The 27,682-nt window shown below is 46.4% G+C and overlaps 1 protein-coding gene across 2 annotated transcripts in view; it reads right to left on the reverse strand.

Annotated features, from left to right (window-relative positions):
- Positions 1-314: 314 nt before the first annotated feature.
- Positions 315-27,682, reverse strand: part of CHD6 (chromodomain helicase DNA binding protein 6) — a 176,886-nt gene continuing 149,518 nt past the window's right edge. For both annotated transcript variants that reach the window (XM_080686871.1, XM_080686872.1), the window contains exons 28-37: positions 26,146-26,206; positions 25,290-25,506; positions 22,717-22,925; positions 20,014-21,597; positions 15,775-15,926; positions 15,179-15,385; positions 13,774-14,226; positions 11,653-11,844; positions 10,597-10,716; positions 315-3,628 (exon numbers count right to left, since the gene is read on the reverse strand). In XM_080686871.1, the coding sequence (XP_080542997.1) occupies positions 2,732-3,628; positions 10,597-10,716; positions 11,653-11,844; positions 13,774-14,226; positions 15,179-15,385; positions 15,775-15,926; positions 20,014-21,597; positions 22,717-22,925; positions 25,290-25,506; positions 26,146-26,206 (4,092 nt within the window). In that variant the 3' untranslated portion in view covers positions 315-2,731. The remainder of the gene's footprint in view (positions 3,629-10,596; positions 10,717-11,652; positions 11,845-13,773; positions 14,227-15,178; positions 15,386-15,774; positions 15,927-20,013; positions 21,598-22,716; positions 22,926-25,289; positions 25,507-26,145; positions 26,207-27,682) is intronic.

The raw sequence follows: 27,682 nt of genomic DNA on the forward strand, positions 1-27,682 counted from the left end.
CCTTAAGTCCCAGCTGTGCGGTCTGAGGTGGGACTTCAGGAATGGCGCTCAGCAAAGTGTGCCACTGAGGCATTCAGGCCCCGAGTCCCCGAAGCTGTGCTGCATCCCCGCCCTGGCGTCTTTTAACCAGGTGCGCTGGCAGGTCAAGTCAACCCTCCTGAGTGAATATTTAACAAGCCCGAACAGGGTGCACCCAGGAAAGACTGAATTCCCGTGTGCAGATGATTCCTTCAGAAAGTACCCAGGCAGCAAGAGACACCCAAGTGCCACTGAAGTCCTCACATACAAATTTGACTTTTCAACTTTTTTTTTTTAAATCCAGCATCAAGACCACAGACAATTTATTATGTAAGACATGGGGTGAGGAACGATCAAGGGAATTTATGGCTGTGAGCGACATGGAATTGGATGAAAAGGCTCAAGTTGGCTGAAGAAAGTTTAAATTTGGCTTTTGCTCTTGATAACGTCAAAATAAGAAGAAGCACTTATGCTTTACAGAGAAAATAATCCACAAAGTGTCATTTTCATTTTGCAAACAGGGACACAATAGCAGTCAAATATCAGCCTAAACGCCAGGAGAGCTAACATACAGGCTCGGGAAGCGGTAACAAGGGGTTTCGCATGCTGGTGGGTTTCAAAAGCAAATCCATACTGAACCCTGTGACCTACTGGAGGTTCTAAATGGAACCCGGGGAGCAGCTTTTCCATACAAACAAGGACGACGACGACGAGCCCAGGCTCTGCTGGATGTCTATAATACTCATTTGCAGTAAGGCTTTCAAGATACATGAATTTTTATAGCATTTGTATTTTAAGGATTTAGGGCAAATACATTTTTTTTCTACTTGATAAAAAGAAAATTAGTACTTAAAAGGTTCAAAAATATATTGATTGAGTGATTTTTTTTTACATAAATAAATTATATTGATTTTCAGGATTTAACAGCTGAAAAAACCCTTTCTGCTTCCACTGGAGGCAAAACTGAACAAAATGTTAGTTAAATAGAGAGAGCAGCATTTCTAAGAAATCTGTTGTCAGCATTACAGACCATCTATGCTACAAAGATGTCATTAAATAGGACCTGTTCAATTACTGGGTTCTTTCTTCTTATACGATCAGTTATAGATTTTCTGATTTATAGCTTTGATTCACAAAACTGGGACTCCACTTTTTGAAAATACATTTGATTCTTTTCGGTCACGATTTAACAGACTTCTTTGAGATGCTCATTTTAACATTTACATAATTTATAATCCCAAATGTATAAAAGACAATGACAAAAGCATCATAAATAAATAATGCAAACTGAAATAGTTATGTCAAACTTTTGGACCTTCTGATAAATTAGCAAAACGGTAACAGAAAAAGTAAAAAATACAGTAAATTGTGACAACAAAAAAGTGAAACTGGTACTAGTAACACTTCCAACATTTCCAATGGTCCTGCACCGCCCTGTGCCCCCGGAGTACTGAGCCATGAGCTTATTTCAAGTCTCAGAGTGTGGACTGTCAGGAAAGGGTAAAGTCATCGGAAGGTTTGGAACACGAGTGGGAAGGCCAAAGGAAACGGCTGAAGTGCTGCTCGGGCAGGAAGAAGGAAAAATAATGTTAATTTGCAACAGTCTTGACTAACTTGATGATTTGGAATCTGGGTCCAACTGTAAAATATAAAACCAAATAGAGAAAAAATGGAGAATAAAACTTTTCACAGTCATTTTATAAAAGGTGGTACACACGTTTTGACAACCTCAGATGACTTTGACAAAAGGACCTTAGGCAAGTGTAAAAGTGTTGAGTGACTGTTTTCTTGCAAGCTCCAGAAAGAGCCTGATTCTTGGTGGACGAAAGCACAAAATAAAAACCCATCAGGCCCGGTGGTGGCTAGCACAATTCTGGAGAATGGAGAATGAGGGGAGTGGAGTGCTAGTCATGTGCTTGTGAGCAGCGTGCAGTTCCATGGAGGGCGAGCCCCTCACCCACCCCCATTGCCAGCAATAACTCAAGGTGTGTAAAGTGTCCTCATACTGAGACTCATCCTTTAACTTGGGAGAGAGCATACGTATATAAAATAATGCCTAGTCAGTACTTCCTCTTGCTGCAGGTGCTGAAAAACCATAAAGGGGGAAGTTAATTTATTACCAATAAGGATTTTGTTTTATAAAGAAATGAATATACGCATTTTCAATCATTAGTTATATATTTCTGTCTATACTACTCATTTAGTAATAATGATAAAATAGGGAAATATCTTAACTAAAAAATGTGCACCAGCACTTCCTTTTCCTGTGCTTTTTGGTTCCCCATTACATTCTTTCCCATCCAACACAGCTCACAAAAAAAGAGCTGCTCTGTCTGTCCTTCGGCCCTTTAACGGTTAAGTCCCTAGACAGCCTTCTTATGCCATTTTTCCTCCTCAAATACGTGGGAAACTTGGAAGAGAAGGGGGTAGGGCGTGTCACCAAGTACTGTATTAACTCCGATTGCTGGAATGAACAATTGGATAACAGAGGGAGAATTCTGTGCCTCCTAGACTAGGTCGACGACACTTATCTAATGAAGTGGCAAGACCCTGCAGCTATTGACATCTGTTACCATAGTTCTCAGACAGGAAATTAGGTAGGTAAATATTACTTATGGAAACACAGGTTCTTATGAAGGTGAAGGGAGGGAAGTAACAAACCTTTATGGGATAAGAAACTTACAAGTCACATCATTTCTTAAATGAAAAAGTTCTAATTGGTGTCACTGTTGGAGTCTTTGAGGCCCCCATCCCCGGCCTGTGCCGCATGTTCTCTATCTGAGGGCACAGGTGCCCTGGATTCGGGGCAGTTCTGGTCATTGCCCAGCTCCCTGTCCGACCCGGGAGCAGGCTCTGGGTTGGGGTTCGGGTTGTCCCCTTTTGTTTTCTTCTTCTTCCTCTTCTGGCTCTCCAGCCCTGCTATCTCAGAGTGTCTGGCCTGCTGCATGGCTGGCAGAGCCATGCCCATGCCAGGGGAGAGGAACATGGGTGGGTAGATGAGTCCAGGAGACACTCCTGGGATGAGAAATGGGTTAAAAGCCACAGGACTACTCGTAGTTATTGCAGGTTCGGACTGATCGGAATATGGACTAGGACCAGGCTTGTCTTCCACAGACGTGTCCGTTTTTCCGTCACGGCTACTTGGCTTATCTTCTGCAGTCTGTTCGGTCACTGAGGTGCCACTTTTCGTTGTGCTTGACAGAGGCGCTGGAGCAGTCGAAGTGCAGGTAGTTGCCATGGGGGCATTGAGGAGGCCCCCAACACCGAACATCTGGGGCACGGCGGCCATTCCCGGCAGCATCATGGGCAGCATGCTCAGAGTGCTCTTGACCTCTTCACCTGTGGGCATCGTGGCGAAGCCGGCCGGGAACCCCACCAGCCCCGTGAGGGGGATGCCCGGCATATTTCTCATGTTCTGAAGTCCTACCAGGTCCATCCCAGCAATCAGTCCATTCATGAACAGTGGCCCCATTCCAGAGGGTGAGTCCGCCGCAATGGCGGGAGCTTTCAGAAGCTCACTCCGAGGCCGCCTCCCCCTCCTTCGGGGGCCTGCATCACGAAGAACAGGCTCGGTCAGGGTGTGATTGAACTTGTTTTCTGGGAGAAACCCCTGAAAAGGGACAAAGAAACACAAGATGCTGAAGGTTACTGGATGACGTGTGATCATCTGTCCCAGCTTGCGAAGGATCCCTGATGGCACAGCCTCCTACCGGAAGCAGGCAGCTCTCCTGCCTCACTGCACCTGAAGGCTTTCTCCCTCTGAGGCTGACAGACAGCCTGTCACCACCAAGCAGTGCCATCAACATGCTCATTGTGGAAAAGCAGTGTCCACCCTGTGGAGAAGCTGACAGTGCTGGGAGCTAGAGACCAGTAGTAGAAGCCCAGATCTTAGTCAAGACTCTTTAAAAAATTTTATTGAAGTATAACTGGCATAACATATTAGTTTTGGTTGTACAATGTAAAAACCATATGGAATACTGCAGGAATTTGCATGTCTTTTTTTTTTTTTTTTAAATAGGCTTTTATTGGTTCCTGAGAGAGATAAAGGGAGAGGAAGAGAGAGAAAAACACCGATATGAGAGAGAAACATTGATCAGCTGCTTCCTGCACACCCCATACCAGGGATGGAGCCCGCAACCCGGACATGTACACCAACTGGGAATCGAACCTGCCACCTTCTGGTGCACTGGACTGGGTGTCATTCTTGTATAGGGGCCATGCTAATCTTCTTGGAATCGTCCCAAGTGTAGTATATGTGCTACCAAGGTGTGCAGTCAAGACTCTTGTGGTTGCGACTCCTTGACCAGATCCCAACATTTGTTTTCCTCATGACTCAGGAAGGTTTTCTTTTCTTTTTAAAAAAAATTTTTAAAAATAATTTTTTACAGATTTCAGGGAGGAAGGGAGAGGGAGAGAGAGAGAGAAACATCAGTAGCCCTCACCGGTTTGGCTCAGTGGATAGAGCGTCGGCCTGCGGACTAAAAGGTCCCAGGTTTGATTCCAGTCAAGGGCATGTACCTTGGTTGTGGGCACATCCCCAGTAGTGGGTGTGCAGGAGGCAGCTGATTGGATGTTTCTCTCTCATCAATGTTTCTAACTTTCTATCCCTCTCCCTTCCTCTCTGTAAAAAATCAATAAAATATATTAAAAAACAACAACAAAACATTAGTAATGAGAGAGAATCATCGATCAGCTGCCTCCTGCATGCCCCCTACTGGGGCTCAAGCCTGCAACCCAGGCATGTGCCCTGACTGGAAATCGAACCATAACCTCCTGGCTCATAGGTTGATTCTCAACCACTGAGTCACACAGGCCGGCACAGGAAGATTTTTCAATCAGCCACAGAGCAGAGTAGGTAACTGAAAGTGAAGTGTTTAATACATTACCCGGCCCACAGGAAGAAGTCTTGCTAAAGGGACACTTAACTGTGTGTGTACCACTCCCCTCTGGATCGTGAGCTCCTGGAGGGCAATGACTCTCACACACCTATGTATTTGCCCAGGAAATGAAAGCATTCTTAACTATCACTGGGGAAATGCATCAGAAAGCAGCAGTATTTTGGTTTCTCTTCAAGGAGACGATCTTCTTTCCTCTGTTCAGAGGCACTCTCCAGTGTTCTTACTTAGTAGAGAGCTCCAGAACTCAGCACTCTGCTCCACGTGGACTGTACTGTGCCTGTGCCTGGGACTTACAGCTATGCCTGCACACAGGTCACTGGCACCACACATCTGGATGACTGAGCTACAGAGAATCATAGAGGAGGACCTACTGTCTAATGTATCAGTGAGTGGCCGGCAGATGGTGGGGAGAAAGCACCCACCTACAGTGGGTTTGCTGCAGCCACATGCACTCCTTCCTGTGACTGTGGCTCAGGAGCTCTGGGGGGAAACGATGCAGTCAGAACCTGCTGAGAACCTGCTCCCCCAGCGCAGCGGTTACAGAGAATTAAACCAACCACTGCCTTACAATGTAATGGACTCTGAATGTGTTTCAAAAATGGCCAGAATAACCCCCATGTGCAGGGAGAAATGTTTTCCTCACAGAAAGGGCGACATTTCTTCCAGGACCTGTCTGAAATGCCTACACCCCTCTGGGTGATGCCTACGCCCCGTACTCTTCACAGCTATCACTAGGCTTATCAAGGTGATGCATGTCCACAGTATTAAAGGCCACTTGTACTTCTGTTGTTAAACAGCCTCAGCCTTCTTTGCTCAGGAGCATAAGGAACAGGCCTTCCCCTGTGGGTTTCTAGGGAGTCATCCATCATTCATTTCTGAGCCACAGTAAGAGGAAGCAACTCTACTCTGGTGTCTCCTCCTTGTGGTTCTTGTTACAAAGCGGGTGTTCTTTTACAACCTTCTCTCTTAAAAAAAAGTACTGATTTCAGAGAGGGAGAGGGAGAGAGAGAAACATCAATGATAAGAGAATCATTGATCAGCTGCCTCATGCACATCCCCTATTGGGGATCGAGCCCACAACCCGGGCATGTACTCTGACTGGGAATGGAACCATGACTTCCTGGTTCATAGATCAATGCTCAACCACTGAGCCATATCAGCCGGCTACAACCTTCTCTTTGATCACAGCAATGGTAAGGCTAAAAAATGTTCAGAGTGGCCTTGTGGGATCTGTGACCCTGGATTCGCCCTGGGATGCAGGTCACAGTTAGGGCTGGAGTGTGGACACGTGATAGGGTTAAGAAGCTCTTGAATTGGGTGGACTCAACAGTGAGGCTTCTCGGCTGGGCCTCTGGATGCTGGAAGAGCCACGCTTTCTGTGACAGCTGTGCTGCCTTTCTAGGATTCTCAGGCGTCTGTGTAAACGCCTTCCCTTCCTGCAAGCCCACTGAGGCTCAGAGGCAGGGACCCAGTTGCTCTCCTCAGTGGAGCACTCGGAGCAAGAAAGGAGGGACAGGTTTCACCAAGAGATAGCGGATGGATCAGAAAAATGTTGTTAGGCCTGGTGAGTGTGGAGAAAGAAGTCAGAGCAGCTAAGGACATCGAAGGGCTGAGACTGGTGATCAGAGCAGTTAAGAAATCTCTTTACAAACTTCCCAAGGACACCTACTTAGAACTTTAATCGAGTTGCTCTGGCGTTTCCATTTGGTTCACTGCATCTCCTCCCCCTTAACTGTCAAGTCAAATCCTTCGAAAACCCCATAAACCTTTGCTTAAGGGGCTGTTGTAGAGACAGGGTATGCTAGTGACACCGAATCAGGTTCTCCACGAGCCGTGAGTACACACGTGTATGAGAAGCAGCCGAGATGCAAGGGAGACTGGCTGCCAAGGTGCTCGTGCAGGGTGAGCGGGTAAGAGGAGCAGCAGCAGGAGTGCTGACGGTAGATTAAATGAGCACTTACCCACGTCAGGTACTGTGCTGAGGGCTCCATCTGCACTATTGCAATTAATCACCACACCGACCCCACGGAGTCAGTACTGTTATCTGAGCCATTTTACAGGGCGTTTACGAATTCACAGACATGTGAAAAAACGTGCACTTGAATGTTTGCAACTCCCCCAAATAATATTAATTTTGAAGTCCCACATCTGTTTTCCAACGAATATGAAAGAAAAACCAGGTCACCATAAGCCAGGCAAAGAGCATTATGACGGTCATCTCTCAAAAGTTTTGGTTTAGAAGAGCAGAAACCTCTGATACTGTCGTGCGTGGTCCCCCTTCTTCCTTACAAAGTGAGAGGGGCAGGGATGTGCCGCTGGGGCAGTTGGTCAGGCCCGGCAGCCCCAAACCATACCACACTGTTTCACTCTGGGTCTGGGGATGCTGGCGGAACAATTCCTCAACTGAGGTAGTAGGACTTGATGGATTGGGGCCAGGCTACAAGCGCCATTTCTCGCGAGTGTGTCTTGAGCCCATTAAGGAAAACTGTCTCATTCTGGACTCCACCGCAGTCTCAGGCCCCTGCTGGGCACAGCACCTCAGCCCAGGGCTCTGGCAGGGTAACCACAGCTCAACCACAAGGCTTTTCCAAGCCCTCTTTCCAGCAGCCCACCCACAGCAAGAGCCAGAGAAAAGTGCCGGTGGGTCTCTTTCCTTTGTACCACAAACGTTCCCCTCCTCGCTCTCCCTATGACTCTCCTGGGGGAAGTCTATCTGTGGGAAGCAAGCAAACCCAGAGCTTGGTGAATAATGCCCTCCATGTTATTTTCAAACAATCTGCTATAAACCACACACTTGATTTTGAGCTCATCGGGGCACTTAGGAACAGACAGTGCACTTAGGACAGCCTGCACCCTGCGGGACCAGTGGGCTCTTTGGCCCTGCCCACTAAGTTCACGTCACACTCCTCAGGCACCAGGATGTCTGAAAATATCCCTTCCCTACCCTTGTTACGAACCACTGATGCCAAGAGAACGCTGGGCCCTTTCAGAACTGGGAACATGCCAAGAAGGCCCAGGCTGGCCACTCTCTCTCCTTCAGACTGAGAGCAGCTGCAGAAAGGCCCCAGGCGTGACGAGAACAATTCTCACCTACAGCAAAGCCAGAGGCGCGCTGGCAGAGGAAGTCGGCTCTCACCACTTCCTGTGGGAGGGAGAGTCGCTTCAGCCACCCAGCTGCTGCCCACCCTCATCAGATGCCCCTCCCAGCAGCTCGGCGACCACACACAGCGGCAAGTCGCAAGTCGGGCTTTGGCAGCGCTCCCTCCTGGTAATTATACCCTGGGAGCAAACCTGCTTCCCTTCCAGGGAGGCTTGGGGAGAGGGCAAGGAGAGCGAGGAAAGGAGAGGCAGCCATGAAGCGGCACCGGGGGCAAAGCCTGCCTTTGCAGATGATTACAGGGGCCTCCCACCCGAGAAGCACGTCTGTCTTCATCAGCACCTGGTAGCACTTATTCCAAAGCCTGCAGATTCCAACTCTAAAACTCAACTCCTGGGCAGAGGAGGTGGTAACGAAAACTTCCCTGCTCCTCCCAGGAAGGTTAGCAGGTTCAGCCCACAAATATCCAGCGAGTGGCAAGAGACCTAACAACTAGATGCAGCATGTGGATCCCCTTTTAAAAAACCCTACAAACAAAACAAAATAAAACAAAACAAAAACTAGCTCTAAAAAACATTTTTGGAACAACTGAAAAAACCTAAATATGAACTAGATATTAATATTCACATGCGCAATAATGGAAATAGTTACATAGGAAAACGTTGTTAGGAGATGCATGCTGAAGTATTTAGGGGTGACGTGTCATGTCAAATGACCCAATGAGAAACAAACAGCAAAACTATACACACATGTGTGCATATAATGTGAAACAAATGTAACTTACACATATGAAATACATGAAGTATGTACGTGTACACACATACATTTAATGAGCGACCACCGTGTACTGGGCCTTCTGACGCTGAATCCCCGGCCTTCCTGCGCACCAGTGAGCCACAGCCCACAGAGCAGCGAGAAGCCCCTGTGGGATGGGAGCCTGTCTCTAGAAGGGTAGGGTCTCCCTGGGAGAGAAGAGTGCAGTGCACCAGAGGGCTCCTGCCCCAGGAGGAGCCGCGGGAGACAAGTTTGAGAAATGGGCCCTCCTGGAGCCTCGCAGAGTGTCGATGTCAGAGCCGGGCCGGCTCTGCTCGTGGGAAGGCCATGCAACCCTGAGGACCAGGTGGACAAGTGCTTCCTGTTCTTGCTGAGCTGCAGGAAAGGGCCTCCGAAGCAGGGACTGTGTTTATTTAACAAAGCAGGGAAAGTGCATCTCTGGTAAGAGGCTGACTTGCAAGAACAGCTTAGAAATGGGTTTTCTGGCAAGGGGTCAGTGTCTGTAGGGAGCGATGAACATTAATTTCCAGAAAACATGAGGGAAATTGTCAGACATGTAGAAAGACATGAGAGGGCCAAGGGGAAACCACATGGCTTTTCTGACGAATCTCTAAACCAAGAGCTCTGAGTTACAACAAAGCAAGAACCGGAGGTCTCTACGGGACAACACTGCTGAGTGCAGAAAGTAGGAGGCAGCGTGAGGGCTGGAGAGAGACAGATGGGATAAGAACCGAAGCTGAATCAGCTCGGTCTAAGAGGGCGGGAGGGACATTTTCTGAGGAGAGAACAAGAGAGTTGGAAAAAGGGCCTCTTTTCAACATGGCAAACTTTCTAAGAAGCAGGCCACAGGGACGGGCCAGGCCTCCCTGTGGCTGCAGTGGATAGAGATGAGAGAGCAGTTATGTTTGCTGAGTTGCTGGAGAGAAGAGGAATCATCCAGGTGACAAATCAGTAACAAGCTTGGAGAACATTAAGCAACAGCTTCTTTCTGCACAGCGGAGGAAATGACTAGGGTGGGTGGTCTTTTGGAGCTGAAACAATAAATCACCTCCAGCAATCTCACGAAGGGAATTTGGATCCCAGGACGGCCGCGCTGGCCGAGCACTGAGAGAGGCACTCGGGAAGGCTGCAAGCGTGGGGACTCCCAAGAAGAGAAGGCCCCCGTGAGGATCTTCAGGGGCTTCCCATTTGGGCAGAATGCACTTTTAGGGGGTTAATAACACATTTAGGAATAATTTTCCCAAGCTCAACGCCTTTTCAGGTTGAAATGATATTGCCGCCCTCTAGAGGTTATGAATTTTCTAGTTCAAATTTGTACTCATCTGTAAACGATAATTAACTCATATTTGTTATACTAGAAGTATTTTGCAGATGTCTTTGAAGTCTCTTCCAGGCTCATGATTCTGTAATAGGAAAAGGGCCGAGCTTGGAGTCAGCTGTTTCTCATTGTCAGTGAAGACGGACTAGGAGGAAATATCTTAAATGGTAGCCAGAAAAGCTAAGCTTAGAAAATTAAAATGTCCAATAATGAAGTTTGAAAACACTGGAAACAGACTGCTGATGAGTTAAGGTATATTTTCCCTGAACTCTACAAATAGGGGGAAAACATCAAGCTTTGGTAATGGGTTAAATACATAAGTAAACTAAAAGTTTTGCAGGTAAAGGTTGAAACAAATGACCACAGCACCTACAGATGTCCTGTGATGGCCCTTGTCCTCTGGGAACCGCCTGGGAAACCCGCTTCCCTGCGGAGCTCACTCTCTTGAGTCTGCAAGGCTAGACTCTGCAGGGAGAGGCCCTCTTCCTTACCCTCAGTCCTGGCTCCTTGGGGGCAGCAGAAACCCGCTCTTCCCCAATCAGAGAGTTGACGTCCAATTTCCCAGGTTCCTTACAGCGTGGCCTCCTCTGCTTTGGTTTGTCTGAAAAAGTCTAGGAGACAAATGGAAATCAACATTACAAAACATTCTGTCACAGAGTCTGAGGAGGGTGGTGCATGTCAATTGGTTTTGCTCTTTTCTCATTAATGGCCCCCTGCAAAAGACCCAGCCAGGTCATGTTGAAGGAAAAAGCCACCTGGCCCTTGCCTAGGCCCTCTTCTTGAAGCAGCAGTAAGCTGGAAAACAGGCTGTGGGGGGCCACTTGGCCCCCCAGACTAGAACACCTGGGCTGTCCAGACAGTTTCCCAGGGCACTGCCTAATCCCAAACCCCTTCCTTGTCAGCACTTTCTCAGATTCTCTCCATTGCTACCTACCCAGCAGCTCTGCCTGTCCTTGAGGGTGTGCATCTGTGAATGCATCCCCTTTCTTTTCCTGTGAGCTCTCTACCTCCATTTCTTATTAGCTAGATGTACCCAAAACACAGATGGTGGTGGGTAGATGAGCAAATAAGGAAAGAAAAGCAGGAAAAGACATCTGTGCTCAGTAGCCCTCTCCTATAGATTTCTAATCTGAAAGATTTAGGGCTAAGGCAGTAAGAGGACTTGAGGAAAAGTCCCAAAGCAAGAACTATATAATTAAGAACAGACATACTCCTATAAAATGATAATGTACTAACTTGAAAGGAACACATAAGAACATTTTCATGAAGTGGCAGTGTTTATGCAACCTAACGATTTCTCTGTGAGCTTAAGATATTGTGTGGTAATTCCAGGGGAGAAGGGGCTGAGCTTAGGCTAGTTGTCTTCATATTCTGCATGTCTATTTGGCATAGTGTTCTGACATGGGTTATAACTTTTTTCTTGACTTTAAAATGATGTCCTTAGTCGACAGAGATTTCTCCCAAACTTCCTGCATACTCCTTATCAAAACAGCACCAAGTAGGAAGGAAGTAAAACAGCAATCCCAGGCAATACCAAAAGCACTTACTGCCCCAAAGCCAGGGACGTCTAAGGAGTAGTCAGCCTGCTGCCTCAGCCAGTCAAGCAGACTTTTGCTGGGAATGGTCTTCTCAGCCTGGCTGCCAGCTGCTGGGGCCGGTTCTGGGGTTGAAGGGGCAGGCACTGGCCCTTCAGGGTGTGAGGTGCTCAGAGAGGCCTGCCCTGAGTCTTCATGGACTTCCTGGATGAAGGGAAAATAAGTATGTGTAGTTAATCATGCCAGAATGAAAACTAGTTTCTAAAAGGAAAATGTGTAAGGTATTCTTTGAATCTTTCAGTCTATTTCCACCTGAACATTACTCTGCTGGGTGCTCGAGTAAGAACCATACACACTACTTACCCACACAGACGCCACTGCACGTGAGGGGTGTTCCCTCCACCTGAATATGCCTCTCCCTGTCTTGTCTACTTGGTAAACATTAATTCCATCCTAACTGCTCAGGTTCAGGGTCACCTCCCCTTGTCACCGTCACTGGCAGTCCCCACGGGCAGTCCCAGGCAACACTGGCCACTCCTGTCCTGTTCCCCACAGCACTCTTCGCAGGTTTTCCACGCCTCACTGCAATTTGCTTACCTATTTCTCCCTTTATTGTTCGATACCTCTTTAACTCATCTCTGTATTCCCAATGCCTATATTTGGGTCTGCTGATAAAGTACAATGTCAATGCTAAATAAATGTTTGCTTAATAAATTTTAAAAATACTCTCAAGTCAAGGGGAAAATTTCATCATTCATTCCACTGGAATCTCACCATCATTACAGAAAAACTATGGCTTTGCACCTCTGAAAAATTAGGCAACCACCCCAAAAGCTTGCAGGGTTGGGCAGGGAAAGAACCTGCCACTTTAGCTTCCCAAATTATACAGAAAGTCTAAGAGGAAGACACATCTCAAACAATATATCTTAGCAATAAGCTGCTTGAGGAATAGCGGAAGAAGTCCTTGGCTTGGTCCCCTGATCTGCCACTTACTAGCTGGACAATCTTAGGCTAATTATTTCATGCTTGTAAGCTTCAGTTTTCTCATCTATAAAATGGGAACAATAATACCACCTTCACAGGGTTGTTGTAAGGATCACATAGGACAATCATGTAAAACCCTGAACACAGTGCCTGGCACATAGTAAGTACTCAACAAATACTGGCTATTATTATTCCTTTTAAAGTAAGAAGACATGCTTGGCTGAGTAGCTCAGTTGGTTAGAGCGTCCTCCTGATACATCAAGGTTACAGGTTTGATCCCAGGTCAGGCACATACAATAATCAACCAATGAATGCATAAATAAGTGGAATAACAAATCAACGTCTCTCTCTCCAGCCCCCTTCCTCTCTCTCTCAAATCAAGAAAGAAAGAAAGAAAGAAAGAAAGAAAGAAAGAAAGAAAGAAAGAGAGAAAGAAAGAGAAAGAAAGTAAGAAAACATGAAATGTGATCCCTGTTTTGGAGCTCAAAAATAAATAAGTGGGAAAAACCAAAATATAAAGAGAAGTCAGTGGTCTTTGACACATTAAACAAAGTCTAAGGGGGTCTCTCTCTTGGCTGCTGAACCTTTTCTGTTGTTTACAATGATCTCCTTTGAGTTTAGAACATCTTAGTGTGATCTCAGTGAATCCTCACAGCAACCCTCTGTGGGAGATGCTGCGGCTCCCACTTTACGGAGGAGCAAAGTGAGGTGGTGATGTGCCTAATGCTGACCAGAAAGTCAAGCAGTAGAGTCATGATCAACCTGCAGAAGTCCTATTCCTGATCCTTCTTCCAACCCCAGCTACTGGAAAGCCACTAATCTGGAGCTATCGGCCACAGACTCAACCCTGCTGTCTCACTTTGCTCACTCATTACCAGTGGCTCTTCCAAGACACCCGAGGATTTGGGTTGTTTCTATCTGAAATGGCAAGACCTCCTGGCTCATTTCTCCAGGATGCCTGCAGATTAAGGGCCCTTGGTGGATTAATACCATCTATTTCTAGAAAAAACTGAGGGTAACTTATAATGAAGACATAATGAAAGTAAGCAGGACAACTGAAAAAGGGAGAAAGTTTTGTGTCTGAGGAAGAAGGGTTTAATGCTCTGTGTAGAAAGGCCAATGTTTCTATTTAAGGCCTCGTATACCCACCAGGATTCCTGCCTGAAGTGTCTGCTCCTTCAAAAAGATGAGGTCCATCCCTCCTTCAGCATGTTTCCGTCTCCCTCTCCGCCTCCTCGCGGCAGCGTCATCTCTTCTGAGGCTCCCGTTGACGATCTGCCCGGTCACTGGGTGGATCAGGCCAGCTTGCAGAATCCCAGACAAGTCCATGCCAAGGGCTCCTTGAAGTGAACTGATAGCCCCAATCTTAGGGGTGCTGGCACTCACTGGGAAAGGGGACGTGGCTCCTGGGGATCCCTCAGACGTGCAGGAGAGGTCTATTGCTGACTCCCCGTGCCAGCCATTGAGGACAATAGGGGGGTGCCCATGGGTGGCAGAGAACTGTTCCAGGCTCCGAGCCTTTGCATCCCGCTCCACCTCAAACTCGTAAGGACGTCTGTGCTTTTGTTCATCCTTTGCGAAAACTGGAGCCAAGAAGCTGTCCTGTGAACACACACAGGGTTGAATGCCAGCCGTTTCTTCAGGCCCAATTTCCTTGGGCCGAGTATGACTTCTAATCATCTTCTAGCTCAAGCCTTCTCAAACTTTAGTACCAAATCACCTGGACAGCTTGTTAAAATGCAGATTCTACTTCAGTGGGCCTAAGAGTCTGCATTTCTAACAGGTTGCCATATGCTGCAAACGCAGTTTGTCTATGACCTACACTTGGAGTTGCAAGATTTTAATTTAGGGAATCTCAACTTCGGCTGTACATCAGGATCAACTGGGAAGTTTAAAAGAAATTCCAATACTCAGTCCACACACACACCAATTAAATCAGAACCAGTAGCTCTTCAAGGTTCCCAGTGGATTCCAATGTGCAATCGAGAGTGAGGGTAAGTGTGCTCATTAGTGTACCTACAATTAATCTTGACTTTTAAGTTTGAAGTTATAAAAATAAAACAAAACTCATTCCTGCTTTGATTTTCCTAATTTCTATCAGCTGCCACCCTTCCTCAGTCCTCCATGTGTTGAACACACTAATCCATTCATGCCCCCTTCCTCATATGCCTGCCAATTTCCTTGCCTTTCTTTGTATTCACTCTGCCACTGACCTAGTCTAGAACCTCACCTCTTCTGCAGCTCCTCACATGGCCTCCAGCTGCTGAGGCGCCCCCTCTTTCTTGACCTCAGCTCCTGTGAGCCTGCACACCACTCCAGCTGACCTGCAAAACCCTGCCTTCATCACGCATTTCCCTGCTCTAAAACTTGTAATGGCTCTTCGCTGCCTACAGGATAAAAACCAAATTTTTCAATTAACACTAATGGCTGTACCAAAACCCCCCACAAAAAACCCTATTCATTCAGTAAATGGGTTGAATGGATGACTCAGCCAAGAAATGCAAAGTGTCCCCCACTCTCTGTTTCATGGTCAACCCCAGTCTTGCAGCCTCACCTTCTGGATCTGGGCCACCAATGCTGCACTGTTGCTGAAGCTGTGCTCCGATGCTTCAGGCTCCGAGAGACTGTTTCGAGAACCAGCGGTGCTGGTTAACACAGGGGCAGGCAGTGTGCCCGAGGGCTCATACTGCTGGCTGGAGGGCCACTTCCCGTTCAACACTACGTGGCAGATGTTATCTAGGCGGTTGATTATCACTCGATCCTGTAAAAAAAAAAAAAAGACAAAATCTCTGAGGAATAAGTACCAAGTTACCCAAGTTTAAAAAGTCCCTTGAGATCAAGTTTTCTAACCAGAATGACCTGATTAGAAAGGAGCGCTCACTTTATAATCCTTAAAATAAAGTTCATAGTCTGGACAATAAAAATCAAAGCCACAGTTGCTGTAAATATGAAGATAACTTAACATTTTTGTCTTATGGTCTAATTAGTCAAGTGCATATACCTTCAATGTTCAAATGTTACAATACTAATACCTTTTACAGATATTAAACATTTCTCTGAATCTGTTACTCAGAAATACTCTGGAAGGTAAATATAAAGAATTCAGAGCTGAGAATGGCCTGGAAGAAGAGGGAAAGCGCTGGGAGAGACCTTTGGCCACTCCGAGAAGGAGTAGAGGGTTTTCTCCTGCAGCAGCTGTGCGATGGTGGGGGCCCGGGCTTCCTGCAGGTCGTCTCCGATGTCGCCCGTGAGGCCTGATGTCGAGCTCTTGCTCTCCTCTTCAGAGTATTTCCCTGGGTAATCTGGGAAGAAAGGTTAAAAATTTAGATACTTGGGAGATAGGAGTAATCTGAAAGATCAGGATATCTGATATCTTTTTAAAATTAGCCCATTCTGTGTTATTTTAAACTAGAGGCCTGGTGCACGAAATTTGTGCACGGGGGGCGGGAGGGGTGTGTGTGTGTCCCTCAGCCCAGCCTGCACCCTCTCCAATCTGGGACCCCTCGAGGGATATCCTACCGGGATTGGGCCTAAACGGGCAGTCGGATCCCTCTCACAATCCAGGACTGCTGGCTCCCAACTGCTCACCTGCCTAACTTTCTGATTGTCCCTAACCACTTCTGCCTGCCAGCCTGATCAACCCCTAACCACTCCCCTGCCAGCCTGATTGATACCTAACTGCTCCCCTGCCAGGCTGTTTGTCCCTAACTGCCCTCCCCTGCAGGCTTGATCACCCCCAACTGCCCTCCCTTGCAGGCCTGGTCCCTCCCAACTGCCCTCCCCTGCTGGCCATCTTGTGGTGGCCATCTTGTGTCCACATGGGGTCAGTCATCTTTGACCACATGGGGGCAGCCATCTTGTGTTGGAGTGACGGTCAATTTGCATATTATTCTTTTATTAGATAGGAGGATTAGATAGGATAGAGGCCTGGTGGATGGGTGGGGGCCAGCTGGTTTGCCCTGAAGGGTGTCCCGGATCAGGGTGGGGGTTCCCTGGGGCGTGGGGCAGCCTAGGCGAGGGGCCTGTGGTGGTTTGCAGGCTGGCCATGCCCCCTGGCGGCCCAAGCGGAGGCCCTGGTATCTGGGATTTATTTATCTTCTATAATTGAAACTTTGTAGCCTTAAGCGGAGGCCAAGGCAGGCCAGGGCTGTGGAAACTTGGCTTCCTCCATCGCCGGGAGCAACTCAAGCCTCCTGCTCTCTCCAGCTCCGTGGCTGCCACCATTTTTGTTGGGATTTATTTATCTTCTATAATTGAAACTTTGTAGCCTTGAGTGGACACCTGGGACTGCCAGGGTGTGCGGAAAGCTTGGCTTCCTCCATTGCCGGGGAAACCCAAGTCTCCTGCTCTTTCTGTGGCTGTAGCCATCTTGGTTAGGTTAATTTGCATACTCGCTCCTGATAGGCTGGTGGGCATGGCTTGTGGGTATAGCGGCAGTACGGTCAATTTGCATGTTACTCTTTTATTAGATAGGATTGAATATTAATTACCATGCCTTCTATCTCTAGAAGAACCACACAGGCTAAACTGTAAAGGTAGATGCTGCTCTAGGGCTACCCATACAAGTCATGAGAAGAGTTGCATCCACACCCCAACAAAAACAACAAGGAAATAGAAGAGAAAGAATGTTTTCCTGTGTACCCAAGAGTGAGATGAGTGAATGACCACAAAGAGGCTTTCATTTGGGGTAGTGGATAAGAGGAAATCGAACATTATAATCCTTAGATGCATTTGAAGGGACAGTCTATGAAACGCAACACAGCAAGAAGCTGATGTTCTGTTTTGTTTTTGTTAATCCTCACCTGAGGATATTTTTTTCCACTGATTTTTTAAAAGGAATGGAAGGGAGGTGGGGGGGGGGGGGGGAGAGAGAGAGAGAGAGAGAGAGAGAGAGAGAGAGAGAGAGAAACATCGATTGGTTGCCTCCCACATGTGCCCCGACCAGGGCCAGGGACATGCCTGCAACTGAGGTACATGTCCTTGACAGGAATCAAACCCGGGACCCTTCAGTCTGTGGGGCCAACACTCTATCCACTGAGCCAAACCGGCTAGGGCAAGAGGCTGTTAATGAAAAGGATGAAAAGTCATAAAACCTACTACAAAGGTAAAACAGACACGATTCGTGTAAAAAATGATGCATAGGAACCTAGAACATTTAAATTACTTCACTGATACAAAGAAATGGAAATGCAACTTATTCTTTCAAGCTTCAGTGGATCTTTAAAGATCCACTTACCAGGAAGGACAGGGAGTGAATTAGAGGGGGTCAAAATGCCTCAGGCAGGAAAAGTTGTGAACCTCTCTTCCTGGTGAAATGACAAGGAAGGTGTATCCTCTGATAGGTACAGATTTCACTTTTTTAAAAAAAATTTATTTTTCAATTACAGTTTACACTCAATAATATTTTATATTATTTCAGGTGTACAACATAGTGGTCAGACAATCACATACTTTACAAAGTGGTCCCTCTGATATTTCAAGTGCCCACCTGGCACCATACAGAGTTCACTTTTGACTGTACAAGTCTCTCAGGGAACTGGAGAGACCCCTTACCATGAGCAGGGCCTTGCTAGGCCAAGGGATTCAAGGATACACAAGAGAGATGTGGCCCTGGCCCGCAAGGATTGTACAGTTTCATGGGGAAAGAAAGGAAAACAGCAAATAAAAAACATTAAAAACATTGCATCACAGCAATGATAAACAAGTAACTCCAATTATGAACCACGGGGAGTGCTAGAAAGGGAAAGAAACAAGGTGCCATGCTGGCAGGGGGAAGGCTGGGGAGAGGGCATCACACAGGCGAGAACACTCAAGAAGATGCGGCAATGGGGAGGGTGCTCTGGGCATGTGGAGGAACTAAGAGACATCCAGGGAAAGGCACAGGGATGAGGCTGGAGGGGCAGACTCCTCTAGGTCATGCTGAGTTCTGTAGGCCAGGAAAGTAAATGCTACTTTTATTCTAGATCCTATGGGGAACACCACTGAAAGGTGTTAAGCAGAGGAGATGGATTTAAGTTTTCAGAAAAAGCAAAATGATGTGTGAGAGAAAATCCTGGAAAAGGAGCCAGAAGATCCGGGAACTGGCCCAATAGCCATGCCAAAGACTGCTCCTTCAGCTGTAGAATTCCAGTCTCAGAAACAGGCTAACCCTCCCTGCCCCACCTACTCCACATCACACACTTGTGAGGGCCCCTTCAGAGGGCTGCAGAAGCAGTTTTAAAAGCACCAGTGCAAAGAACTTTCATCCACGAATATGAGCAAGCTTATCAAGTTCACTGCCCCCTTCCACCTCAGCAAGGCTGCCACTGCCCCTTCTACCTCAACTCAGCAAGGCTGCCACTGCCCCTTCCACCTCAACTCAGCAAGGCAGCCACTGCCCCCTTCCACCTCAACTCAGCAAGGCAGCCACTGCCACCAAAGGACATCAGTGCACGGCAGCTCTCCTCTAAACCATACTCGTCTATACCATGCACTTGTTTTGACTGCCTGGGTTTCAAAAAGCAAAGCAGGTTTTATAAATCACACATGGCAGCCGTCCTTTGTGGCCTGGGGTGAGAAGGATTGGCAGGTCACAGACTGGCTCCTCTGAGTCAGCTGGAGCCACAAGCAACTTTCAGCTCAGCTCCTCTATCCTTATCCTAGCTATTGTGCCAATTTTAATTTGGGTTCAGAAGACTTCCCAAGATAATCACATCACAGTAACTAAAACCAAAGGCTGGGAAATCACAGTATCTATATCCCTGCAAGGCATGCAAAATCTCAGGGGCATCTAGATTCTTAATATTTTAAAATTCCTTCTAATTTGAACCCTCATCTAAGATACCCCTATTTAAAAAAAGATCAAGTATGTCTGTATATTTGTTGAGTTACTTAAAATTTAATTTCTGCTGAGTTACTAAAAGGACTCTGCTGAGTTACTAATGCCCCAACATTAAGTCACAGGGTTTTAACAATGAATGAATAAACAGTGGTATCTTTCTTCAACTTAATAAAAATCACATTTATTTGTGTTTTTGTGGAGTGCCTGAAAAATTCCATCTCTATTAAGCTGCAGGTTCCTGAGGTTCCCCGGCTGTTCTGTTTTATTTAGTTTGAAATGCCCTATCTAGTGGGAAAGCCAATGGTTCCCCCTGATGCCACCTCTGCCCCAATCACATGGCTGATGCAGTAAAGGTGCTATGATCATCTACAACCCTCCTCGCTTTTCTGGAATGACTAGAGTTAAGCTACTGTCTCATTTTCAGACCAAGGCCTGGGACCTTCAGTTTTAAACATGTGGTGAGTCCTGTTTCAGAAGCCGTAAAACTTTTAGCACTCCCCACTCCCTCCCCCTCCCTGTCATGTGAGAACTGGTTTATCCAAAATACCACAAGGTCCCACATACTGTACCTTGACTATGGCAGTTTCCATCTCTGTCATAGTCATCTTTACTCTCGAAATCCATGTCTTCTGACTTGAGCTCACTTCCTTCAGGAGGATATGTAGGGAACCCTTTCTTCCCTTCTGCACTTTCTTTCCAAGGTTCTTTTACAAGTTCATGCTTCACTTTAAATGGCTCCAGTGGAATGGCCGTGAGCTCACCCTCCATTGTGATGTTATTAGTTTTGCTTTTGTATAGGTCTGGGCTATGACCCTTGGGCTTCTCCACTTCAAATTCATCACTCTCCAGGCCGCGTGTCCACCTCTCCAAGTGTTTGCAGTGGCACTGACAGGCCGCTTGAGGAAAAGCCCTCTGCAGCCCGGCACTCGGGCTCCCGGACCCTAGGCGGCCTTTCTGAGCTTCCTCTGCATGGAAGCCTCGGCCCTTCTCTCCTGGAGTACTAGCGGTGAGCTCGCTCAGAGGCAGAACCTCTGGCCTACCCCTTCCGCCTGCTGCTACATCCAAGTTTTCCTCCTCGTTTTCTTCCTCTTCCTCCTCCTCATCACTGTGGTTCTGACTCAGTATCAAATCAGTTTCTAAACTTTTGTTTTCTAGTAAATCAATTAATTGCTGCTCTGATGACAGGTTTCTTTTGGAGTCACAGACACTAAGGTTACACATATCGACAAATCCACTTTCATTTCCTTGATCCAAGGAAGGGGAAGCCAAGAACTTGGCTTCCAGCTGCCCGACGCTTTCAGGCCTCTGCTTTGCCTCACCGCAGCAGAGCTCCTCGTCTCTTGCAAGAGACAACAACAAATGTTTTCCATTTTTAATGTTCATTTGAGCTACTCCTGCTTCCAAACTATCCATAAGAGAGGGGCCTGCAGCTACTTCTGCCTCGCGGCCACCGGGCCGGCAGTTCACACCTCTGCTTGTGGAAATGCCAAGGGCATCCATTCTGGATTCTGTGTTGGTATGTGGGCTCTCCTGAAAAGAGCCCGGCTCTCGGCTGAGCCCCTTCTTACCATACATCATGCTATCCAAGGATTCAGGCAGCAGACTTTCCTCGTGGGTGATGGAGATGACATCCTGAACTTTAGAAATAAAGTTCTCACACGTTATGTCCGATAAGCTGCCCCCAGGTGGACCAAGATGATCATCCCTACCTTCTATTTGTCCTAGATTCTCAGGTTCAGTTTCAAGGGACTCTGAAGTCCTGCTCATTTGTGTATATGTAGGAGATTCATAGAGTTTGGAGTTGGTCTGGTAAAGGCAATAGAGACTCTCTGGAGCCTGGGTGTCAGGTCTTTTATGCTGGGCGTAGTTTCTGTAGGCGTCCAGGAAGGATAGCTGGGGGTCAGTCATGACATAATAGTCAGTGCGATTCAGCCCATGTTTGGCGGTGCCAATGAGCAGGTCCCGATCGTGCTTCCCACACTCCCACCACACTGGGAGATAGAGGCTGGGCCTGCAGAGCTGGAGGCGTTCGTGCAGCTGGGGACACGTTAGCACCTGCTCTCGGACCTTCCGTAATAGTTCAATGCGGTACAGAGTTCTTGCAGCCCGTTCCTCAGTGATGGGTTCAACACAGATGGTGGGATCTGGGGGACCTGGGAAGGTAAACAAAGAGCCCATCACTTCAGGGAGCCCTTGGTCACCTGCTGCCCACCTGAGTCCCTCTCTTTGGTCTTACAGTCTAACTCCCTAGTTCCTCAGCATGGCAGTCTCGGTGTGTGTGCCCCTGCCAAAATGAAAAGCTAAAAGAGAACAGGAGGTTTTTTATGAAACAGGACAGACCCAGCGAGGGTCAGAGAAGAGCACAAAAACTTCAGTTCTGGAAGTAAGATTAGTTCCCCTGCAGTAAGCATGTACTATGTGCCCTCGTCACTAGGTGCTTTACACGTTAGTTCTCACAGAAAGTCTAAGATATGCCAACATCATCCTGTTTTAAGGTTAAGGAAACATGTTTAGATAAGCTAACTTGCTCAAGGTAGCAGAACCAGGACTCTAATCCAGGTCTTGTCAGTGGGATGCCAAGGTCCAGCACTTCCCACTCTATCCAAGCTCTCCGGCTTTAGTGAAAACACACTAACCATGCCACCCGGGGGCAAGAGTTGGGACATCTGTGCACGCTGCCAACAGCCCAGCACCCAAACTGGGTAGGCTCAATGTGTGTTTCAGCTTTCCTAAAATATAGTCACAGGGCCCAGAACAAGTTTATCTACAAGGATGAGGCTGAAGAGGACCATGGAGGAACTGCTGTAAATAATTCCAAGTAAAAAGAAATTTCTCAGAAGAGGTCTCTATCAGACCAGGAGATGTTAAATGACAGCCACTTCCTTTCTCTAGCTATCAGTCAATACATAAGAAAATGAAGTTAAGATTTAATCTGAGGAAGGTGCAAAGTTCATAGCAGGATAAATCTATGAGACTTAAAAAAATAAAACTATACTTTGAAAAAGGTGATTAATAGTAGTCTCAATATTTCTGTGAGGTTTTAACCTGAATTTCAATTTTTGTTAGAGTTACATCATTTTGGGAGAGAGATTTTACTTTATGAGGGTGGACCTAATTTGGAGTTCATAAATTTGTGAAAACCCACTTGTTATTAACCGAAATCTTCAGGTAGACTCCACTTTTATAATTATACCTAAAATAATTCTGAACCTGGAAATTTAAGCATGTTCTTTCCTTGTCTCATCTGGGATACCATGACAGAGTTTTCTCACCTCCATCTTTCCACGGGGGCAGACGGCAGACGTGCCGACACATGGCCACAAAACTATAAAAATAGTGTTCCAGGCTCTCATCCGATTTCTTGTCCAAACGAGAAATGATGCGGAACTGCGTCCAGTTGAAAGTTTTCTTTTCTTGATCATAAACAACACCAAAGGAAGACACTGTTCTGTAGAAGTCGGCTTGCTCCCTCCTTGTCCACCTGAGATTTAATCAGCAAGGGAGGGTGAGCGGTTTCTCTTTCTTTATAAAAAAACCAACAACTAACTTATTAAACACCTACTGAAAGAGACTGTGAAGTCAAGAAAGCAGGTAGGGCTGGTTTGTCTATTTTATTGCTTATTTTTATTTAAGTTAAGTTGGGCTGAGAGGCCTATAACAAAAACAGCCTACCAGCCGACCTGCACTTCCCACACCTTTCAGCTCTTTCTGGTACTTACCACTCATTTTCTAAACCATGTGTGCCTATTTGTGATCTCCTGTCTCATCAGCTCGAGAAATTACCTAGTTTATTTCCTCTTGTGAGAAATATTTTTATAATACTATGTATGCTTACACATTTTGCCATATTTTTTGCCCCTGTTTGACATCCAAGAATCACAGAATCCTGGAGGGACCTTCCAGATCTTTAAATTCACCTCCTTCGTTTTATAGACAAGAAGCTGGTCCAGAGAAGGAAAGCACCTCCCTCAGCCACACACCTCCCTGACTCCTTATCGCACATTGCCTTTCTTCCTGGTTATGTAAGCAGGTTGCCCCTATCAATTATTTTCTCTAGAACACAAAGACTCTGTAGTCTTTATACCCTGTAGAATTAAGATAATGACTTAAGGGGGTTGGATGATTATACTCCACCATAGTCTTTGAGGGGCTTTGGGCACTGCACTCTTCACCCCCAGAAGAAGTGGGGTAAGGAGTGCAGCAGGGGATCAGAGGAAAAGTGAGAAGTGCGAAAGAAGAGGCTCTGGCTCTTCTCTTTGGAGCTGCAAAAGATGGAAGAAATATTTCCCCCGTATCACCAAATTTCATAAAGCCAGGAGTGCAAAGAAGTGATTGAATGTGTTATGTGGTGGTGCTTTAACTCACTGGGTGTTACATCAGAGGGATGGAGAGATATAAAAACTCAAAAAATTGCAGCGTTGTTAATTTTTCTGGTGGTATCAATCCTAACCTGGCCTTCTGTAGCCATTTTTAACTTAATTCTCAGACAGGCAAGTAACTCCTAGCAATTAGTATCTTCCTCCTAGGCTGGCTTTGTAAAAAAATCCTTACATGAGAATATGTTTTTTTATTTTTTTTTAGAGGAGGGAAAAGAGGGAGGGAGGGAGGGAGAGAGGGGGAGGGGGGAGGGAGAGGGAGAGGGAGAAGGAGAGGGAGAGAGGGAGGGAGGGAAGGGGAGGGGGAGAGAGAGAGAGAGAGAGAGAAAGAGAGAAAAGAGAGAGAGAGAGAGAGAGAGAGAGAGAGAGAGAGAGAGAGAGAGATCAGTTGCCTCCTACATGTGTAGCAACCGGGATTGAGCCTGCAAGTGGCCCTGATCTGAAATCGAACCCACAACTTTTCAGTGTAGGGGATGATGCACAAATCAACTTAGTCACCCCACCTGGCATTTTTTTTTTTTTGTATTTATTGTTCTCAAAGGCTTGACAAGGACTGGCAGCTATAATAAGACAGCTTCAATGCACACCATTCACTTTGCTGCTAAAAGAACATCTGATATATGCCCTTTGTCACTTTAAAAAAAATTCTTTTTCTTTATTGATTAAGGTATTACATATGTGTCCTTATCCCTCCCATTCCCCCCGCTCCCCGCTCATCTGTGTCCATTAGTTATGTTTATATGCATGCATACAAGTCCTGTGGTTGATCTTTCCCTTATCCCACCCTCCCTACCTTCCCTCTGAGGTTTGACAGTCTTATCGATGCTTCTCTGTCTCTGGATCTGTTTTTGTTCATCAGTTTATGTTGTTCATTATATTCCACAAATGAGTGAGATCATGTGATATTTATCTTTCTCTGACTGACTTATTTCACTTAGCATAATGCTCTCTAGGTCCATCCATGCTATTGAAAATGGTAGGAGTTCCTTCCTTTTTACAGCAGCGTAGTATTCCATTGTGTAGATGTACTACAGTTTTTTTATTCACTCATCTGCTGATGGACACTTAGGCTGTTTCCAAATCTTAGCTATGGTAAATTGTGCTGCTATGAACATAGAGGTGCATATATCCTTTCTGACTGGTGTTTCTAGACCCTTTGTCACTTTTATCCAGCATGGTGTTTTTAAGCCCCATCCCCAGAAACTGGGGTCCCATTTAGGAAAGAGGGTCAAGTTGGAAAATCATAAAAGTCTTGGAATTGTGAACAGAGGCTGTCCTAGATCTCATTGGACCCCCAGTCAGCAAGACAACAGTAACATTTGGATGCTGGTTCTAATTAATTTTGGAGACCACCTATCTCCATGAGAGAACATGAAGTACACTTCCCTGCAGCTCTCAGCTTTCCTTTTTGTCCCCTTTACCCAGTGGGCAGCTCAGCACGCCCTCTCGGCCACTGGCTTTTATTTTACCTCTTTTGGGCTTCCTTGTTGATGAGGTCCATTTCAGAAGTCCTCCTGAACATCTCTTCCTGGACCCAGTATCCTTGGTTACCTGGTCCCAGAATTTCAGGCCGGCAGAGTTCCTTGCGGTTGCAACGCTGGTAAATAGTGACCAGTCGTCTGAGCCGAGCTGTGAGCGCAGATGAAACTGGCCAGGGCGATTTGTCTGGGTCGGAGCCATCCTGGGCTTCAAACATCAGTGAGGACATTAGTATTTACAAACAGAACCCAACAGAGGTGACTGAATAACTGAAGGAGCTCAAGTGTTAGGCAGAGCTAGTGGGCTGCAAGTTTGCTTTAGAAACAGCTTGGTTGTTGTTGGCTGCTCTCTCTCAAATACAAATGTGCCTGTCTGTGGGGGTAGAACTGATCGAGGACCTTGTTCTAAGCCAGGAACAAGCAGACCCTCTGAGGCCTCCCCCATGGAGAACTATGGGCTGTTGTGTAGCTGGGCTTTTCAACGACCAAAGATTATAAAGTGTGAATTCAGAAAAACAAACCAAAATAATCCAAACCAAACCCTCCTAACTTTTCTCCCTCGCCAAACATTTAAGTTAAAAAAAAAAAAAAAAAAAAAAAAAGGGAATCACAATTCCTTTGTTTCCCTCAGACTCCACCTGACGTCAGACACCATCAGGATTTCAGTTTTGAACTTCAGTGCCAGGTGGAGGAGGCTTGCCAGAGCCAAGCTGCAGCTCCGTGTACTACTCCAGGGGAGTTTGACCAAGGCCCACTTCCGTGGCTTTTTAAAAGAGCCTCCTTAAAAAACAGCATTTTATGAACCGGGACCTTACTTTTTTTTGCTTTCAGAAGGTCACAGTCTCACCTGCCCGGCTGTCATCCTTCTTCTCACCAAAAGTGCCATCCCCTCCATCACTGGAACTCTCCTGGGGATAAAGGAAGCCATCAGCAAAGCTGCAGCTCAGAGGGAAGCACCCCAGACAACCCTTGTCCAGAAGGAACAAACATGCACAGAGATCTGCCCAGGAACAGCTCCAACGCCATGGCCCCTGAGAAATAAAGCTCACTTAGGCACAATTTTAAAAGAGCCAGAAAGCAGTTTATTTAAAATAAGCATTTTCCCCCTGGAACTGTGTGGAATGCAGAGAATTACAGCTCAAAGAATGATGAAGTTGAATGTTCTCCCTGGCAGTTACATTTTACAAGCACTATTTTAGCTGTGAATTTAAATATTTGCTTTACCATGCAATGTAATAGTCATTTCACAAAGGTTGTGCCTACATTTCTGCTGTGAAAAGTATCATGCTCATGTTCATTATGGTTAGCTTACTTTAGTCACAGCAGAAGACGCTATTTCCCTGAAAAACGGCTGCTGCAGCATGAGACTGATGGTGCAAAGTCCCAGGAATTTAAAAATAAATTCACGCTCTGAGGCTCCAGTTGAACCTGGAGTAAGTATCACAGGCATGAAACTTATCCAAGTTGGAGCATTGTTCAAACTGGCGCTAATGAATTCCTTCATGAACTCCTTGGTTTCAGGAACGGAACCTTAAAAGCTCCATAAATATAAGGCATGTGGAGTTTGGGGGTGGGAGGAGAGTGTGCCGTTTTTTCCACCGGACTCCATTTTTAACATAAAAACTTTTTTATGACCAGTATCTGTTGATCTGAATGATGAGAGAATGACCACAGAACGAAGACTTTGGCCATGTTAGAGCACAGGTCAGACGAGAAAGAAAGGCCAGCAAACTGTTCTGTATGGCCTTCAAGGTAAGAATGGGTTTTAGATTTTTACAGGGAAGAAGAAGGAAAAGAAGGGGAAAGGGAGAGGCGGGAGAGAGAGAAGAAGCGTGACAGACTGATGTGGCCCCAGGCCCAGATACTTACTACCTGGTCCTTTACAGAAAATGCCTGCTGCCTCCTGACAAACACACAGCACAGGAGGCCAGTAACCCAGGCATAGAGCAATGGATAGACACCTATGATGGACACTAGTTAACATTCAAACCACTCTCACCCTGGCCAGTGTTGCTCAGTGGTTGGAGCGTTGTCCTGTACACATGAAGGTGAAGGGTTTGATTCCTGGTTGGGGCACATACCCAGGGTTCGGGTTTGATTTCCGGTTGGGGTGTGTGTAGTAAGCAACTGATCTCTCTCTCTCTCTCTCTCCCTCTCCCTCTCTTGAAAAAACTATTTCAAGCCACTCTCTTGGGAGGCCCTGAAAGAGAAAACTCTGAAAAGGCAACAGGAGTAGGGGTGCATTTTCTGAATGCATTTGTTTCTTACCAGAATAGTGAGAGGAGCTAATATTACTGAGAATTGTTACTTAAAGCACCGTGGAAAACCCTTTACATGATGTCTCATTTAGTTCTCAGAACTGCTTTATGGAGGAGAAAGTATTA

Source organism: Plecotus auritus (genome assembly GCF_963455305.1).
Source record: "Plecotus auritus genome assembly, chromosome: 8".
Lineage (NCBI taxonomy): Eukaryota > Metazoa > Chordata > Mammalia > Chiroptera > Vespertilionidae > Plecotus > Plecotus auritus.